This window comes from Passer domesticus, chromosome 1, assembly GCF_036417665.1.
Source record: "Passer domesticus isolate bPasDom1 chromosome 1, bPasDom1.hap1, whole genome shotgun sequence".
In the NCBI taxonomy this organism is placed as follows: domain Eukaryota; kingdom Metazoa; phylum Chordata; class Aves; order Passeriformes; family Passeridae; genus Passer; species Passer domesticus.
The window spans coordinates 72,541,304-72,561,143 of NC_087474.1; the positions used below are offsets into that span (position 1 = coordinate 72,541,304).

At 44.5% G+C, this 19,840-nt stretch overlaps 1 protein-coding gene across 6 annotated transcripts in view; it reads left to right on the forward strand.

The window, feature by feature from the left end:
- The window catches only part of GMPR (guanosine monophosphate reductase), a 41,624-nt gene that overhangs the window by 16,520 nt on the left and 5,264 nt on the right, over positions 1-19,840 (forward strand). For 3 of the 6 annotated variants that reach the window (XM_064424076.1, XM_064424097.1, XM_064424105.1), the window contains exons 6-8: positions 616-722; positions 6,262-6,304; positions 12,419-12,578. In XM_064424076.1, the coding sequence (XP_064280146.1) occupies positions 616-722; positions 6,262-6,304; positions 12,419-12,578 (310 nt within the window). Of the gene's footprint in view, positions 1-615; positions 723-4,208; positions 4,322-5,331; positions 6,185-6,261; positions 6,305-12,418; positions 12,579-13,007; positions 13,282-19,124; positions 19,537-19,840 lie in introns of those variants that run through there. The other 3 variants (XM_064424089.1, XM_064424082.1, XM_064424081.1) reach the window with 3 other exon arrangements.

Below are 19,840 nucleotides of genomic sequence, written 5' to 3' on the forward strand. Positions count from 1 at the left end.
ATATAGTTCCTATATTTCCCTTGTTGTTGTACTGTACAGCTTTCTGATTACTTATCTCACTTTTTAAATGCTGTGTGCTGATATTTCTATATTCCCCAAAATTGCCATCAGCCAGATATTCCTGCCTTCAGTATGAAATAAAAGATGGGAAAATGGTTACAAAAAAATATCACAGATTTTACCAGAGAAGTACTTCTTTAAACATGCAGAAAAAAGATAGAAATATTTATTAGAAGAAGTAATCAGGTAATAAATGCTTACTGCTGAGTCTCTCAGGTTGTGATTCTGGTCCTTTTGTCCCTTCCCTTCAGGCACCTCAGTCAGATTTGCTTTCTTGTGATGCAGTAATTCCCTCACTGAGAAGCATTACTGATGAGAACTGACCTGGGACTAGCCCTGGAGAAGAAAGGGGGGGCATTAGTCTCCTCAGCCACAGCTCCCATGAAGTGGTATGAGAGCATTTCAGAACTCAAGTTCCTATGTGCTCCTTTTATCTGTGAGAAGCCAGCACTGGCAACAGAGACTTCTTGGAGGAAAAATAATGCTGATAGAAGCACATTTTTTCTGTGTCATTTCTGTCATCCTGATGTTTATTCCTCTTGTTCTCTTGTCTAGGTTCTGTGTGTACCACTCGGATTAAGACAGGGGTGGGCTATCCACAGCTAAGTGCCGTTATTGAGTGTGCAGACTCAGCACATGGCTTGAAAGGACATATCATCTCTGTAAGTAACTATCATCCACTCTCAGATTCCCACTGTACAAATCGTTGTGAAACGGGAGAATCAGTCTAGTACCCTGCATGTTAAAGCCTGTCCTTCTGTCATCCCCAGTTGACTCGTGTATTAGTTCCTAGGACAGTCAGTGGAGATCCAGATGTAAAGAAACCAGCTCCCTATCATAAAAAAATGTGGGCACCTCACTCCTGTTTATGCCTTTTGAAATCTGCTTCTTCCTTAGTGGAGTAAGCTGTTATGTAAACAGAATAGGAAGCTTGCTAGTGTTTTCACTATTGAAGCAAACAGTAATTCCTATGAAAGACTTCTGAAAAAGGGGTGCAATGTAAACATGACTTTCTTCAGAGTGTGACTGGGGGACAGGCAGGCAGTAGAAGGGAGTAAAATGTAAAATGATGCGAGCCCATGTGTCCCCTTGTCAGATTGATTCCAAGAGCATCCTCACAAAGCTCTCTGTGCAGGGGCAGGAGTGTTTGAGGTGGCTCTTTTGAGCACAGCTGGCATGTGAGCCACTTACGTTCTCACTAAACTCTGGGGAACTAACAAGCCTGTGGAGGAAAAAAAGCGTCTCTCTGTACTGCCTGCTAATGGCAGTTTCCACTCTTGTCAGCAAGACCAGATTCACCTCACAGAGAGAAAGTAAATTGGTAAGCATGGCTCCAGACTGAGCTGGAGTGCAGTCTGCAGCACCCAAAGGTGCTGTGTGTTTGGGCACACACAGGCAGTCAGTGTGTCCTGGCCGTGTCCTGGCACAGCCTCTGCAGGCTGCCTGTGAGGCAGCTGCTCATGGGGAGAGCACAGGGGCTCACCTGTGTGCTGTGCTCACAGCCAGCAGCCTCCCTCTGCCACTCTAGGAGATACCCCACACTGGGTTTTAGTTCTACTGCCAAATGAAGTCACTGGAAGGCCCTGGTGTCTTCTACCTAGTTGGGACTAGTATCCATGGGAGGAAGGAGTGTTGTGTTGCATTGTTGTGGAGAGAAGTGAGAGGAAAACAAACTGATTGGGGATGGGTAAAGGGTTTGACTGGATCTCTTGGAGTATAATGGAGCAGGAGCGTGTGTTACAGTCAGATCTCTCTTGCTCTTTATTGTTAATGAATATGCAGTCCCTCCTCTCTATAGCTCCTCTATCTGAATTTTGCAGAAAAAAAAAGAGAAGCAGTCTGTGATTTTTGTGACTTTGGGCAGTATTGCAAATGTTCCTGTCTATAACAGACAGTAGAACACGTGCAATAGAGCACGAACGCCTCACTCATTACTGTGAAGGCTGGATAAGTATAGGTGTCATCATGGCAGTGGTGCTCAGAGATCCATCTCAGTTTTGCAATAATAACTTTCTGCTAGTAGCCCTCAGAAGAATGCTGTTATCCTGATTTTACAATAAAACAGGGAGTGTGTATTCAGACTGTTGAAAAATTAGAGGCTTACTTTCCTGCTTTGGGAATGGATCAGTTCTTAACTTGCTCAGGTTTCAGTGATCCCGCATCTTTCAGCCCCCTGTGGGGGAATATAGGAGGGCAATTTGATACTTGTCTGCTACCAACATCTGGGTCAAGAGAAATACCTTCAGCTGCAGCCTCTCACTTCAGCTCAACTCTGTCACCTAATCTAAGAAGGGTAAAGCAAGGGTAAGGACATCATGCCTGATTTCTGGAGCATTCAGATGGGTATTGGTGTATTTATTAGGGAAAGAAAAGGTTGGACTGCATGGTTGTTGCCAGAGCTCTGGCAAGAATATCATGGAAGAGAGGTATCCTCATGACAGAAAAACACCATATGGCAGCAATTCTAAGTATAGGATTGGGACTGGTGGCAACAAGTATACATGGCATCCCTCAAAATGTCTCACTGCTGTCTTTCTGCGGATTGAAGAAGGGGCACACCCTACCTGAGCCAAAAAAAATCCCTACAGACAGAGTATTATCACAGCTATCTATGTCAATTCCCCTGGAGAAAATGTGTCCAGCAGTTTTTGTTATGTTGATATGAAAGTAGCAGGAAGGATGTGAAAAGATTCAAAGCCTACCAGCTAGCTTCATGTAGATTGTAGCTAATGGTGTGATATGGGTTAGTCCCTTGGGGTACTTTCTTGTATCCACTTTTGTCCAGTACGTTCATCAAATTAACTCCTCATTCTTGTTATGTTGGTACAATTTCCGTATGAAGGAAAAGAAGTCTCACTCTCAGAATGAGGAAGTGATGGTGCTGAGCACAGTGTAGGCACTGCAGAGAGCACAGCATGACTGAGCCCTGATCTTCAGGAGCTCTGCTAGAATGGGAGCACAAACTGGGATTTTAAACGTTCCTATTACTGAAGTTATCTTGTATGATTTTTGGAACTGATTCGTTGACAAGGAAGGTGACAATTTTCAGGCAAACATTATAGTCCAAGTGAACACCTGGTGTCTGTCTAGTCATTTACACAGAGAAGTAGGAGGTAAAATTGCACCAGTTCCTTTCCTCATGCTAAATTATCTGTAAGACTAAAAGCTCACCTTAGAAATGAATCTTTCATGACTCACTGAAAGCAGAGAGGAAACCCTCCATGAGATACAGGCATGGTTTCTGTCCCGTGCTGTTTGTCTGGGAGCCAGTAGTCTCAGTTTTCATTCTTGCTAATCCATTGGCCTTGAAAAAGTGCTGCAGTGAGTTACAGTGGAGTGGGCCTGCTGGAGATGTTTCTTCTAGGTCAGAGAACTCCTCTGCTGGACAGAGGCAGTCACATATTCTAGTAAGCCAGCAATGTGGGGAATGGAAAGCAGCCCTGCATGTGTCCTCTCTCATGTGGCTGTCATTTGACAGAGATCCCTGTTTCCCCTTCTCCTTGCCTGGGTGATAGGTCACCAGCATTCAGTGAAAAGAATGACTAAGGGCTTCTTCACCCAGCTACTGCCATACTGTCCCTTTTTCCACACAGAAACAACCCCGGTATATGTAGTTCAGAATAAAGCACCATATGTATTGTTTTTACTGCGGTACATGCCACATACTTTATATATCTCCTGCATAATAAATAGCTATCTGTTTGCTGATACCAGCAAATAGATAGCTACAGTGCTTGTAGAAAGTACTGATTATGCAGTTTATTATAAAGGTTGCTTGAACATAAATCATAGTTATAAAGTCATTATAAATTGCATATAATACTAAATGTTCAACCAGTGTATACTGGTTTTCCATGCTGTATTTTTTTTTTCTTACTTGGGCTAAATTTTCTTTCTTGGACCAAATTTTGTAAAATGGCTTATCTACCTGGAGAACAAGACTGGGGACAAAAACATTACTTCAGTCACATTAAAGTAATTCTGTTGGGAAAGCTGCTTTCCCCTGTCCTTCTTCCTAACACCCACGTGGCTCAGAATCTGTGCTGTCTACAGGTTCTGTGACCATAACACTTTCCAGTAGTCTTAGTTTAGTGTTATGCCAGTTCTCCTGAATTCAGAGGCAGACTTTTACAGATAAGTTTCCCCAGGGTTCTGAGGTAGAAGCTGAGCCTGCAGCAAACTCTGTAACTGAAGCCCAGCCATCGACAAGTCATTTTCAGCCTAGACCCAGGGCCCTGTTGGGACAAGCTGAATTTCAAGGGTAAGCTTCCAAGGCAATGCAGCTGCAGAACAGTCTTACTTTGTAAACAGAGTGCCAGTTTTTTTCACATGGAATGGAGTGCTTCACTGCTTATGGCTTTATTATATAGCATCTTCTGACATAACTGCTTGGTATGTTCCTTTTTGTTTCCTTTTCTGTGAATCACTAAATTTACCTGCTTATCTGAAGTAACTGAAGACATCTACAGATAAAGAAGGACTGTGAATCATCATTGTCAGTTCCTTTTATCTTAAATGGTAACCCATGAGCTTTTAAGTCTCTTAAGCTGCTCAGCATTTTGTAATTTGGTAACATTCAAAGAGAGATTTTTTGAAGCCGGTGATTAATGGTTGTACAGTATTCCCCCCTCCAATCCTCATGGTACCTCTGAAAGCATAAAACCTTCATCACTGCCACTACTGGATTTATTATAAAAGTCAGATACTTTAGCCACCCAAAAGCAACTGACTGCAACCCACCTACCAGAAAGCATTCTGAAAGCCAATATCTCTGAGATAGTAAAAGTCCTAAAACTGTTCTTTGAAGTTTATTAGACTCTACTGTGGCTCTTCCTCCCCTGACACATGCACACGCACTCACACCCTCCTCCAGGCTATGACAGACTTGTTAAAAAGAAAGAATTGCACAAGCAGAGCCATTAAAAGGAGAGAGAGATTCAGCTGTCAGCCCAGCACTCATTCCTGGAGCTGACAGCAAGGGTGTCTAAGCTCAACAAAAGGCATATAATGTGCTAGAGGTTATCAGCAAATGGAATAAAAGCCTTTAAAGTTCTACCAGGCACTGTTTGCAGTGGGGTGCCCTTTGAAAAGCCACTCACTTTTGGATCCACCTGCTCAGTTTGTGTCTGAATCCTTTTCTGGGCACACAGTTTGTATCCCACAGCCCCGCTGGCAGCTGCCCATCAAAGGCAGCTCTAATAGGGCTGATGGAGGGGGTGGCTGGCTGTGCTTGGCCGCAGGTCATGCACAGCCACGCATTTCTGCCAACAGGGAGGTGAAACAGCATGAGGTATCCAGCCAGTCTGGGGGTAGCTTCAAAAGCAGGAAGGATGCTGGCAGTCTGCAATGGATCCAGATCATCAAAGGAATGGGGAGCTCTCCTGGTACAATGACTGTGTAGACTAAAGGATCTTTCATCTGGTGCTCAGATCTTTACAAATTCTAAAGAACCACAGCACATGATGAGCTCTGCTGTGTGCCATTCCTTTTTTACAGCTCTATCACTCATACACAATCTCCCTCCCCTCAGCTGAACCCCCTTCATCAGCTGCTGCATTGCACTGAAACTGAAATGTGTAGGTCTAAAATGCTAAAGGTCCAGAGTGCTATTGCTTCCTTACCAAGACCATAGCAAACATTAAGGAGTAGGATGAGAGTCTCATTTTCACTTACCAAAAATTGTATTAACCATGTTTGTTAGAGATTATCAGATAAAAATCCTACATAACTGATGGTATAGTCCCTCTTCCCTCCCACTGTGACCTTTTAATATATTGTAAACTGCTGAGAAATTGCTTTTAAATGTCTTCGGTGGTTTAAGGTAGAGGCTTGTGGTACCTCTGCATCACACAGCCTTACATTAAAATGGCAGGGAATGATTCAGATCATCAGAGGAGGTTTTGTTTTCTGGTTTCTGGGACTTGGAAACTTGCAGTCAGGAATTTGCATTGCTGCTGTTACCAGTGTATTATCAGTAGACTGTACAGTAGAGTAGGTGAGCCTCAAGGAGGTAAACAGTGGAAAGGATTATTTGGATTCTGTGAAAACATAGCCAAGATGATACATCCCAAGTGCACAGCCAGCTCTTTTGACATGCTGTTCCTGAGCAGGGGCCACAGTGCTGCAGGTCGCAGAGCTCCAGTGCTCACTGGGTCGCTGAGTGACCTCGCTGCCACTCACTGTCATCTTTTCTTTGTGCAGGACGGAGGATGCAACTGCCCAGGAGATGTCGCCAAAGCGTTTGGTAAGAACAGCGTGTTGTGACACCCCGACGTGTCTCCAGCGCCCCTGGCAGCAGGGATGCAGGAATCGCTGTGACTCTGAATGTGTAATCAGTTAGCAGGAAGTTAAGTTAGTCCCTGCAGCTGACTCCAGTGAAATTAATGCACCAGGCATGAATTTAGTCTTTGGAACAGACAGTCCAAATTCTGGATTTAGAAATTATCTGCCCGGTGTGTATGAAGTACACCTACTGGGAGAGTAATATGAAGAAAACTGATAAGGGTTTCTTCTGAGTAGGGTTCAGAGATGCCTGGGACATTGCCAGATCTGGCTGATTTGAGCCTTGAGTGGAAGAAGAGCTGGTGGAATGCATCTTGGACAGAAGAGCAAAACAAAGAGACAGGCCAGATCTCTGGAGATGTTCTTGGGATCAACTGTCCACTTGGAGAGATGAGATTTTATTTATACTGTATCCCCTAGAGCTAGGCAGATGTCTGAAACATCTAAGTTAATTATTAACAGATTTTGCTTTCATGTAAGTAAGTTCAGTGAATTGCACCAGCTCTTGGTGATAGAATAGAGGATTTAATCTGTGAGTATGGTCTATTGGGCATGAGAGTTATGTTGGTGTGGGGTGGTCAAACTCATGATTGCCCCTTAGCCATAACCTTGTTACAGCAGCATATGGGATGCAGTCACTAAATGCATCCTGAGATGACAAGGCATTTAAAGGTACTCCCCCACCTCCCAAAATGCCAGACTCTTTGCACGTGTCAAGTAGGGTAATGCCTGGAATACAGTGGGACAGCACAGTCTCTCACTGGAATTTCAGGGTGGTATGAAAACAAGACATAGTGCATTATGATACAGAATGTCTGCTTTGCAGGAAGCTTTGCAAGTGTGGAAAGTAGAGGCAGGCCTAAACTCAGATTACAGACTTGCCAAGAAAAAAATCTAGGCCTGGAACTCAACTCCTGGAAAGGTTGAAACCAAAATTTGTCTTTAAGTTTGCAAACCGCTCCACTTTTGAGAAAGGTCAGATCACAAGGAAGACTTAGAGAATTCTAAGGACAGCTGTGGAGTGATTGCTACCAGCAAGGAATGTGCTTGCTCATATTATTTCATATAACCCTTGTGTTACCCAGTGGTGATGTGATGCAGATACTTCCAGTTGGTTGATTCCAACATAGCTGAACAGCAGCATCCACCCTTTTAGACAAGATTGTGTTGAAAAAATTCCCAACCTCTCCTCAGCCCTCACTCTGACATGGTGCCTGCAGTGAGGTCTTTATTCTGCCTTTCTCTGGCTTCACAGCTCACCAAGTTCTTACTGGTGGTGTGGTCCTTGGGAGCGTGTGAACTGAAACTGTGACTTCACTGTATTCCCAGCTGTCTGCATAGAAACCTGGCCTGTGGAAAAGGTCTTTCTTCAACAAGAGCATTTCCAGAAGTTAGAACAACAGGAAGCAACTTAACAGAGTTGTAAATATTTTAAATTGAAGTGTTTATTATGAGTCTGAAAGATCCCTGTAGTCTCTTTGGGCTAACTGAACCTGAACCTGCTTGAAACCTGTGAAGAGACACCTTCTGGCTTTTCTGTTCATCAGGAGGTGCTGGGATTCACAGTGGTACATGTCCGAAGGCTGCCACAGGATTATCCCTTGGACAGAGGAGCATCAGAAAGCTGACATTTTCCAGGCAGTAGTTGTACTTTTGATAGTAGCCCTGACAGATCACTGTGACTGTGTGTCACAGCTACAGAGCTAGAAATGATGGAGATGACCCTGAGGCAATAAACTTACTGTATCTGATTATATACACTAGAGTTAGACACTGTGAACATGACAAGCTGGACCCAGATGTGCCTTTGTCAAAGGTATGTGGCAAAATGAGCTTTGAGATAACTTTATTACTGTCAGTGTTTATTGAATGCTACTGAAGTGATTGGCTATCTGAGCCTCGTAGAGCGTAGCCACCATGCCCAACACTTACAAGTCAAAGCCTTGATACTGAATTGTCTGGCAGAGACCTCTGTTCTTGAGTGACATGAATATATTGGATAGCAAAGACCAGGTGATAAAACACCCAGACCCACAATTTCATCTAGGAATGAAGGCCTGGACAAAGCATGGACAAGAGACAAGAAGAGGACTTTGGTTGAAGTAATTGTGCCATCTCTTTCTGGTGGATCACTGTAAAATCTTCATGGGATGGGATGATTCCCTGTAAAGCAGTGACAAAGCATCTATTTGAATTATGCCAAATGTGAAGACAAGCACTGGCAAATGGCTAAAAGTGTGATTGGAGGAGCCAAGTTCATGGAAGCAGAAGGAGTAGACTGGATTAAGTGAGAGAATTGTGAAGAACCAAGAAATATATGTTGAGAAGCTTTAAGGTGCACCTGTGACTTGGTGTCAGGACTCAGAGGCAGATTGGGCATTTTCACAGAGGGGAAACAAAGTAGAGGCCTATTTTAAAATGCAAGGAACAGGGAAGCACTGAAGATGTGGAACAGAAATGCTGAGAGAAGCATACTTTGGGAGAGACTGCTGGAGTTCTGGAGCTGCTGGATGGGAACCTGGTCTGCATTAACTGAAGATGTGACTGCCATCTGGGTATTAGAGATGATAATGAAAAAGATATAGGTTGATAGGCAAGAAGAGCTGTTTTGATGCAGGAATGAGAGAAAGCATGAAAGAAATTTAAGCTGGGCTCTCAGATGGTTCTTACAACTGAACCCTTGGAAAGGCTGATAACATGAACACATTTCTCAGAATGCTCCAGGGAGGCAGTACTGTCTCCTTTTTTAATGCTGAGAAGTCAGAGCACAGAAATACTAAGTTCAATTGCCTGAGGTCACATATATTTTTCTGACACAGCCAAGAAAGAATGTGCACTTTGAATCCTATGCCAGCATCTTTAACACATTACTGCTGTTCCTTACAGCAGTGGTTAGAAGAGATGCAGGAGCAGGGAAGGAAAAGGAAGGAAAAATCATATGGAAAAGTCAACTGGGGACATACGCTAGTTCCAAATTATACTAGATCACACTGGTTCTTTCTCCTGTTTTCAACAGCTGTGTGTGTACCTACTGCTGCAAAGGCTTTCTGGCTCAGCTGGAGCACAGGTGAATGTTAATTCCAGGGTAAGCTCTGGTTCAGGCAAACTTAGGCTGCATCTGCCTGGAGGGCTGCCCAGCTCACAAATCCAGGCTGACTCCAGCTGAATTTGTGCAGAGCCAATCTGGTTATCAGTGACTTGTATAATCAGGCATACAAAAGACATCTGAGGGACTCTATCCAGATCCAGCAGAACTGTGTGAGTGTTGCAAGCTCGGGCTGGCGTCAGCACTGCTGTTCTGTAATAGCTTGAAAGAGGAGGCACGGTGAAATGTGAATGAGCAAAATCAGCCCAGATACAGCATAGGCCTCAAGGGGAAAGTCAGTGCACGAAAGTGGCATTGTGTAAAACCAGGACAAATCTGGCCAGCTCTGACTGAGCTACTGGGATGCTTGTGTGCAGCATACCCCATCACATCCTGTGTTATCTAGGGGGTGTTGCCAGGTGCTTCCAGTTCCCTACAACCTAAAATAATGGCACGCTATCAATCTGTACTTGAAAACAAAAGAGTACAAATGGATGTTGCAAACACCATCAGTGCATCTGGTGGTTACACAATGCTTAAGTTAAAGACCATGCTAAAAACTACAACCTCCTGGTCGGATATTAACTGATGGAAGCATAATGGATCAGACTCAAACTTTCAGATATGTTTGCAACACTGAAGCACAGTGGAAGGTTCTGGAGAACGTTGGAGAAGTATATTTAATGTGGGCTTGTGATTTCTGGAGCAGCAGGGCAGCAAGCATGTGTCGTTTCAATGTTTAGACGTGCTGCATCTGCTGTAACATAGCTCCTCTCTTCTGGAATAGCTTGATGAATTATGTTGTAGTTTGCAAAAGTTACTCAAGTTGGATGAGTTTCAATCCTGTAATTGAAGCATATTTGCTTCCCTCCCAAAATTATGCAGCCAAAAAGAAAATAGTAAATAGATACAGAAGTGCACAAGAACCAAAATTCTGTGACTTTGAAGTGTAGTTTTCTTGTGCCTTTTGCATTATTAATTTGAAGGCTGTAAGATCCACAACAAAAAATGGCACTAGAATCAGGGATCAGGAAATTCTGTTGATAGGTCAGAATCCAGAATGTCTTTTGGCAGTCTTTTGGCTTGTTTAAACACCCTCTTTGCAGCCTTGACCTCAAATCTGTCCCTCCTTCCTCATGTTTTCTTCCACCCTTGAAGAAGACAAAAACTAGGTTTCCCAGGGTGTTTGTTTTTTGCAAAGATGGAGCAAGGCTGTGCTAGGTAGCAACAGGAATTTGCCACCAGTAATTAAAAGATGAGTATTCCCTTTGTTTTTGGCAGGTTAATAGTAGTAGCAGACATAAATAGAACCAAGACTTTAAAACTCAGCCATCTGAAACAAGAAAGCTCAGGAGAAATCTGCCAGGTAGCTGACATGATAGGACACCTGAATGGGTGTCTGGCTATAAATATTGCTTGTGATGTGCTTTGCACAATTTTCATTTTTAGTATCCCTTTACCACGGACACAATGTTCCTTTCAAGCAGCCACCAGGCAAAGGGAGTTGAGGTCAGCAGAGCCACTGGGTGCTCTGCCCCCCGGCACTGCTGCCAGCTCTGCTCTTTGGCAAAGGGGTGGATGGAGGAACTGGCACGCTTCACTCTTGTCATGTGTTCCAAGATCAAAATATTCCCAACTTCAGGTTTGGTAGAAGCTGAGCAGATGTGATAGGGATTTCACTTACTTTTCAGGTTTCAAGGTCTGGTGCTGTTGTTTGGAGAGTGATAGAGATCAGAGCAAATCCTAATGCCAGACTTACCTAGTCTGGGATCTCCCTTGAGTTTGGATTTGTTCTTAGGAGGATGGGTGTAGTTCAAGCTCATCTGCTTTCTGTGAAGTGTGGTTTATAGCTCAGTTCTTCTGCCAGTTCTGGGAAGAAGTTGAGCAGAGGGAGGCCTGTTTGGCACATACACATTGAAGAAGCAGAGAGTATGAACAGGAAAATGCTTTGTTTCAGGGCTGGGTCACCACAGGCTCATAAAAGACTAAAAGCCAAATTTTTCCAAGGAAGACTAAATATGCCAAAATATCACAGGAGGAGCTGCTGGTGGAATAGTTCCAGCCCAGCTGGAAATATTGGAGATCACAGTAGAAAATTAAGAATGATTCCAAAAACCTTCTTCCTGATCTTACTCCCAGCGGAGCCAATTTCATGATTTACAAAGCCAGAGGAGATAGACAGACTGAACAGTCATGACTGAGTATTCAGTGTTGCTGTTCAGTATCTGGAACATATTTAGGAGTTGTAGCTATGGGTTAGACTTCCTTTGTGGTGTGTGCTGAGAACCATAGAACCCAGGAGTGATGGTCCTTGGCCCAGAATTTTTAAACAGGAACCAAATGCAGACCCGTCCAGATCTCTTTGACTAGGAATCATCCAGAACAACACTGAACACATAAGGCTGATGGACTTGAAAAATCCATAATTTCAGTTAAAAATCTGAATCAATTGTTTGATGTCATTGCTGGGAGGGTTACATTACATCCATAAGTCTGCTTTTCTTCAGGATACATTCCCACTCTCCACTTGTGGCCTAGAAAGCTCTTGAAGTTGGAACCATCAGCTTCTCTGTACAGCAGTGAGCTGTACAGAGTTAACAGGTCCCAGCCCTGTGTTTAGGACTGCTGATTGCTGCAGTCACAATTAATAAGGAATTGTACTCAGATACTATTATGAAGTAAAGGGTTGAAACTGAATTTGAAAATAAAAGGTTGTGGGATAGAGTAGAATAATCTATATCTTTGTCATTGTAATAGAAAAGGATTTTTTCTATTTAAAGTACCAGAGAAATACAATTCAGCCTGTGTCAGTTCTAAAGCTCTTTCCTTCCTAAAAGCCTTTCCTTCCAAGTTTGCTGTGAGTGTTACAGGAGGGGACTCCGTACCAAACTATTAAATGCTGGCTATTGTTTCTGGAGATCACTGTGTTCTTGCTTTGGCTTTCACTTTCTCCTTTCCCTACTTTTTTATGTGTCATTTTGCTGATGACAGGAGCTGGTGCTGACTTCGTCATGATTGGAGGAATGTTTGCAGGCCATGACCAGAGTGCTGGAGACATTATAGAAAGGAATGGCAAGAAGGTGAAACTGTTCTATGGAATGAGCTCTGATACAGCCATGAAGAAGCATGCAGGAGGGGTTGCTGAATACAGGTATGAATTCCACACAAGAGCAATTGTAGTGTTCCCTCCATCCAGGAACTTTTGGAGCAGAATTGGGCAGAAGGAAACAGGCCTATGCTGCTACTCCTATTGAAGCAGCTGTTGCCTACACTTAGGACAGCAGATCTGAGGGAGGAATGGCATCCAGAGATAGACAGGGAGAAAGAGCTGGGGCTGGCTAGCTGAGAGCAGTGATGTTCACTTGTTTGCAGCTGGTGTGGTGTGCTGTTACTGTTGAACCAGTGTGGTCTGGGAAGTCATTAGGCACTCTCCTGACTTACTGCTCCTTCATGATATGTATCAACTAAATGCTGGAACATGACATAGCAGACTGCAGTTTCTATCCTTCTGCTTGTCTGCATTGGGTGTTTTTTGGTGTAAAGATTCCCAGCTAACTCACATGTTCCCTTCTGCTTGCAGAAGGTGGATGCTGGTGAACTGGTGAAGCTCAGCTGGGGTTTCCCCAGTACAGAGATGAGGGCCCAGGACTTCCAAAGCACTCAGTCACCAGATGCAGCTCTGGGATTCCCTTCTGCATTTGTTGGGCAGTCTTCATAGGCAGCAGAAGCCTGCTGTACAGTTTTCCCAGCCCTCTTTTGGTAACAGAGCACCAGAGTAGCCTCAAATAATGCAGAATGCAGAAGCTTCATTTTTGAGCTAACTCCTCAGGGGAGAGGAAAGGAAGACAGATTTTGCAAAGAAATCTGTTGTTCCATTGCTGTTTTACTCTGGAAAGTGCTGAGAATGTTGACTTCTTGGAAAAGCAGATGACATCAGAAAACTTCTGTGTCTTTTCTCTTATGAGTGGCAGTCTTAGTCACTACCTTTGGACAACATGGTTCTTAAATACTTCATTAGAGAATGATTCCTGTCTTACAGTAAACATTGGTTTGTTGAGGGTTCCCTTTTGATTCTTCTTTGCTGGCATAGATTCAGGCTCTGGTCCCATCTGGTAAATTGCTGTTTGCAGGAGTCTCGGTACACCTGCAGTTCCAGCCAGACATTCAGGATTGATGAGTCTTGTTGGCCTCATCTGCTACAACCACTCCAGCTTACAGGTTTTTCCCAGTGTGTCCAGCTGCTACCATGGGTAAGAGTTGCAGCTCTGTGAAGGTGACAGCACAGAATGTAAAGCAGAATAGGATCCACAAAATGAAATGGAATTCATGCTTTGACACAGAGACAAGCTGATAGATAGCAATCCCAGATGTCATGCTAGACAGAAGGATCTTTGATTCCACCCCAGCATTGATTCCTGTGGTGGTTTTTGTCTGCACCATAAAATTGTGTACTCATTCACATAACACTTAGCAGAATGCAAAGTGGTAGAACTTAGCCTCTGCCAGAGCACTTACAGCCATTTCCTTTGGCCTAGATTATGGCATCACAGAATCATTTGGGTTGGAGGAGACCTAGACTCACCTAGTCCAACATCCCTATAATGAGCAGGGGCATCTTCAACTAGATGAGTTTGCTCAGAGCCCTGTCTAACTTGGCCTGGAGTGTTTCCAGGTATGGGGCATCCACCAGGTCTCTGGGCAACCTGTTCAGTGTTTTTGTTTTCAAATACAAGTTTTTATTTGCTGAAGAAAGAGCTGCACAAGATGCCATCTGCATCTGAGACAAGCTGAAATGATGCACCAGACAGATGTGGTTGCATATCTCCGGACTTTGATTTACTTTGGGTTCATATGCCACTGCCTAGAAACAGCACACAGTCTGGGGGCTCATTTTTTCTTTTTTTGTCCCCCAGCAAGTCTGCTTATCATCAAAGCCTCTGAACAAATGCTCTGAGTGGACAGCACTAATAAGTGTCTTGTAATATAAAAGTGGCAGCTGCCAATTGCACAGTGGTGCTGGGAACCTTTACCTGGATGCTCATCTCCTGTCCTGTGCTTGAGTCAGCTGGAGTGTGGGGAAGGCCTGATGCTGCTCAGGCAGGTAGTTAATGGCATCTCCCTGAGAGATCACTGAGCAGCCCAAGAGTGCTGCATGGATCTCAGTGCAGCACAGTCCTTAGAGCCTGGCCTCCACAGAGCTGGTGAAAGAGGTAGGAAGAAATTGAGAAATTTTGAGAAAGCTGGCTGTACCAGGAGGACAAAGGACTAAGGCAGCTTTTAAATACTGTTCTACCTAATTAGGTATGTGTGATCTGGCAACAAAATGTATTGCCAGTGGGAGAACTAATTGACACTTGTCCCTCTTAAAAATGAGATAAAGTGCAAGTATCCCATCTCATAGGAGCAAAGGTTATACAGAAAGGTGCTGTATTTGGCTCAGTCTAAACAGACCTTTTGAAATCATTATGGGCAATGCTATACAAATTTGGCTTGATCCATAGCTGTATTTTGATTTGCATCCTCAATTTGAGAATTCCCTGGGGACCAGGTTCTGAAACTTTCTCAGCAGCAAGGAAGCAGGAGCACAATCTGAAATTTTGAGTCCCTGTTGAAATACTGCATTTCTGTGCCACTAATAGGTAGCATAGTAGGAGTCTCCCCATCTACTGCTAGATACAGCAGCTCCAAACACTAAGTCTGTGAGTCTTGGCTCTTAACTAGGGAAGTGCTGATACTCATCTTCACTCTACAGCCATGACACTGACCTGGCTACCTGTACCAGCCTTGGGCTTGGTCTTCCTTGGCCTGTCCCAGTGTGGTTTAAAAATAGCAGCTGCTAAATCCAGCATTGAAGGGGGATTTGAAACAGCACAAGATTTTCTTTGAATTGCTCTTATAGTAAAAATTACAGGAAGTTTAATCTCTTCCTAGTGTAGCTGATGGCAACCTTGAACCAAAAGGCTTCTTAGTCAGCATTTTAAATGCTGGATACCCCAAACTTGACCCAAACAGGTCAAGTCAGTGGGGGTCCTTTATATGCATTTAAAAAGCCCAGCTGTAAGTCTGTATTGGTGACCCAAATAAGCTGTTTTGTCTTTAAAAGAACCTGAACACTCACAGTGTGTTATTCAAGCAGCGGGGAGCTCAGTGTGCTCAGTCCCCTGCAGAATCAGACTGCTTGTCATTTAACTTTATCTTCTCAAAATTACACGTGTTGGCTGGAGAACCTGAGCCTGCAGCAGTTACATTAAAACTGACAGATAAGGTGAGATGGCTGTGGCAGAGAATAAAGTCATGAGAGTAATTGTTTTTGTAATGAATGTGTCAAGCTGATCCCATTTAATCTGTGTACTCACTTTCATTAATCTTATGTCATTTATATATTAGCTTATTTTTACATTTTCACCTCCTTCCATGAGGAATATGGATCAGAGCTGGGGATTTCTGAAAGGCAATTTTAATGTTTCTTTTGTGGGAGAAGACAAATAAGGCAAGCAGGGACTGAGGATGCATGCAGTATTGTTCAGTTCAAGCCAATTTGGTTTTGCTAACTCTTTTGAAATTTCACAGGTTTTGTGTGAATGCTGCAGTTCTATTGTGGCCACTCAGCAATTCACAGCTGCTACTAAGTGGGGTTTGGGCACTTTATATTAACTGCAGGGTGAAATTTTGGCCACAGAGACAGAGTAGCACCAACTGCTGGCTGCTGCTTACCATCTTGTGTATCCCAAATGATAGCCTGGAAGACCTGCCCCCAGTTCCTCCATTTCTTATATGTCCCACTCAAAAGATTGCTTCATGCCTGACCCCTTTATTCTGACCCACTTTTTGCTGGGCTGACAGAGCACCATCACATGTGTTTTATCCCATGCAGCCTGCCAGGCTTCCCACCCACCACACACATCCCTCCATGCAGAAGCCTTCAGCTGGCCAGGAGGGGCACCACAGACTGGGCCCTGTGCAAAAAGTCCAAAGCAAATTGTTTTCCCTTTCCATTCAGTGGCTGGCAAGAGTCTGAGTTACTGCTGAGAGCATCTGAGCACACCTTTCCCAGCTGCTGGGAGCCTCAATTGCTCTGTCATCACCTTTCTTTCTGAGAAGGGGTTACTTTCAGGTCATAACTCCAGGAGAGATGTCAGAGCAGCAAAACCCTCAGCAGTTCCTGCTGACTTGCTTATGCAGCTCTCTGCCAAGTGTGCCAGCTTTTGTGACAGCCTGTGTAATCCATTGTCATGGTTTATCCCAGCAGGCAGCTAAACACCACACAGGCACTAGCTCACTCCACCCCTCAGTGGGATGGGAGAGAGAATTGGAAAAAAACAGCAAAATTCATGTGTTGAGATAAAGACATTTTAGTAGGACAGAAAAACAACAGCAATAATAATATACAAAACAAGTTATACACAATTTTTCACCACTCACCAACCAGTGCCCAGCCAGTTCCTGGGCAGTGGCCCCAGCCAGCTTCCCCCCCTAGCTGATACACTGAGCCTGTTGCTATATGGTATGGAGTGTCCCTTTGGCCAGTTTGGGGCAGGTGTCCTGGCTGTGTCCCATCCCAGCTTCTTGTGCTCCCCAGCCTACTTACTGGTGGGGTGGTGTGAGGAAGAGGAAAGTCTTTGACTTGCAGTAACCACAGCTTGGCAATAACAAAAACACTGGTGTGTTGTCAGCACTGAGGGCTGTCCACAGGACACAGTTCCTTTACAGCTGTCCCTTTTCTAGCATGAGTCACACAGGGGCTACACTCCCTTTGGGAGTGCACACCTTTGGCAGGGGCCACCTCCTTTCAAGGGTGCCTCTAGCTGCACGTCTCCTCAGGTGTGTCCAGGTGTGTTTCCTCTCCCAGTGGTCACTGCTCTTTCATAAATACACTTGAGGAGAGGTGTCATGTGCTCCTCTGACTTGCTGAAAGCTTGGTGACTCACACCATTTTTGGAGCCAGGTGGAACATCTCTGGAATGATGCAGGTCGTGGCCTTCTCCCACACAGGTCACACTGGCCCCTGTGTCACCTGCACCCTGCGGTGTTTGCCCAGCACAGCACCCATGTGGGTGCTGGTGGAAGTCAGCTGGGTGCTCATCACATTGGGCACTCATGAATGTACTAACAGGATGTTTGGACATAAATAATTCGGGCATGCATGCATGAACTGATTGGATGCTTATGCAGAAATTACTGGCTATTCATGCATGAATTAATTGGGCACTCGTGCATTGATTTATTCAGTGCTCATGCATGAACTGATCTGGCACTCACACAAGAACACAGCAAGCCCAGCAATTTATGGCCTATACGTCACTCCTCGGGAAGGCACAGACTGGGGGACTCTTAGAAGGTTAATCCAATATGAACTGTTTGAACATCATCATTTAACTTAATGTACATAAGTTAAAAACTCCATTTTTCCTCCCAGCCACAAGGGATTAATACTGTAGCAGTACACTTTAGTAAATATCTCTCCTCCATCCTGAGCACTGTGTCAAAGGGGTTAACATTTGGTTGTATACCCATATGGATACAGATCCCACCCCTGGGCCACGCTACAGCAATTAACAGTGCATCAGTGTGTGCATACACGTAGTAAAATTCCACCCACGCTTCCCTGGGAGCCAGATGACTCCTCAGCTGGGTCTGAGCAACATGTTATCTCTTAAAAACCCCTTTCCTCTGGGGGCAAGACTATTGGGGTTAATGTTAGCACAGCTTGAATATATATTCATCAGAAACTTCATCCCCTTATCCCTGTGGACAAGGCTGTGGAGCTAATCCCACACCTCTCTTCCAGCGTGTTTTCCCCAGTACGGTATCTGCAGGTTACTGCTTGATCAGCAGTCCCACCAGCTCATCAGCTGACACTTTGAGGGGCAATAGCAAGTGTTTATCTGTCAGAGCTTTGGGGCTGTGTCGTCCGGTGTTCACCACTTCTCTAGATCTTGGTCTCCAAAGCCTAAAGTGGCAACCCACAAGGTTCAGCTTCCTAATACCACCGTAGCCACTGCAGGGACACCTCCCAGGGGCAGTGGCTGTAACCATCACCCATTTCTATATTTTTTCACTGAAAAAGGGACCACCAAGCACTCATGCTCGTAGGAGCAATGTGCAGCTTATGACCCACAGGATGCTTAAGCATGAATTAACAGGGAGTTTACATTTGAACTGATGGTGCATTCATACATCAGGTAATTGACCTCTCATGCATGAACTGAATGGGTGGCCATGCACAAATGCAGTAAACCCTGCACTCCTTGCCCAGAACAGCATGCAGAGTTCTTCAGGTGGCAGAATGTGATAGAACTTGCACTGGTTTCTGCAAATCCCAGACACACACTGTCTTTCACAATCTTGCAGGAAGCTCCCTGAAGCCTGAGCTCAACCTCCCAACTTTGACTGGAAGAGATGGGCATGGCCAAAAGCCAGGAACAGTGACATGAGTGTCATTTCATGGGTCCAGCCTTTTCCTTCTGGCACTGGACCTGTAAATAAAAGACTGGGAACTCCCAACAGCACAGGCCATAGAACAGACCCCTAAACCCTGTGAGATGCCAGTGGCACATCCATCTTCCACTGGCCACTCACTGCAGTAGTTTTTTTAAGGGTTTCAAGAAAGAGTCAATTACTCATCAAATGTAGGGAGATTAATCATGGCTCCTTACTCACATGGCATATCAACACTTTGCCTTTATTGTCTCCCTAGGGCTGTGACCTCGCATTTAGACTAACAGGATGAAATATAGCCAGGCTCACGCTGAAGTACCTCCACGTAGTAGCTGTTGCTGTTGTTAATGATTCACAAATGGAGCCTACAAACAGGCATGCCTTTTCTTGTACTATCCCCTGGAAACTTTTTTAAGGAAGAAGCAAATAAAGCCACATGTAGAACAATGACAGATCACTGCTATGATTTCTGCCTACATTTTGTAGGGCAGAAGGAAAGCATCTCCTCTTCCTTCCACATCTGTCTTAGACCCTCCCTTCCCAAGGCTTGCCTTCCCAGAGAAGCCAGCGTTCCAGGCATTACAAGCTTACTCTGAAGTGTAGTGGGATCAGCTGCTGATCCCACTAATCAGATGATTAAGGGTCTCTGCTACAGGAGGGATTGCTGAATATGGGGCTGGAGAAAGCTGGAGGAGGAGTGTAAGTTATTTGCCTGGATTCCTCCATCATGTAACTCTTCAGATGTGCTTTTGGGAACAGTGCAGTCTGTGCTGGCATGCACCAGCACTTGAGAGTATTCACAGCACTGCTTTTTTTCTGGCCTTTTTGCCTGGCACTGAATTGTGCTACATCACCTTTTAGCTTCGAGGGACAGCTGTGCAGCAGGTTTCTGTAACAGGTTTCCCACTCCCTGTGAGCTCTGGAGAATCACACTGGTAGCAGACAGCCCAAGCACTTCCATCTGTGTACAGTCAG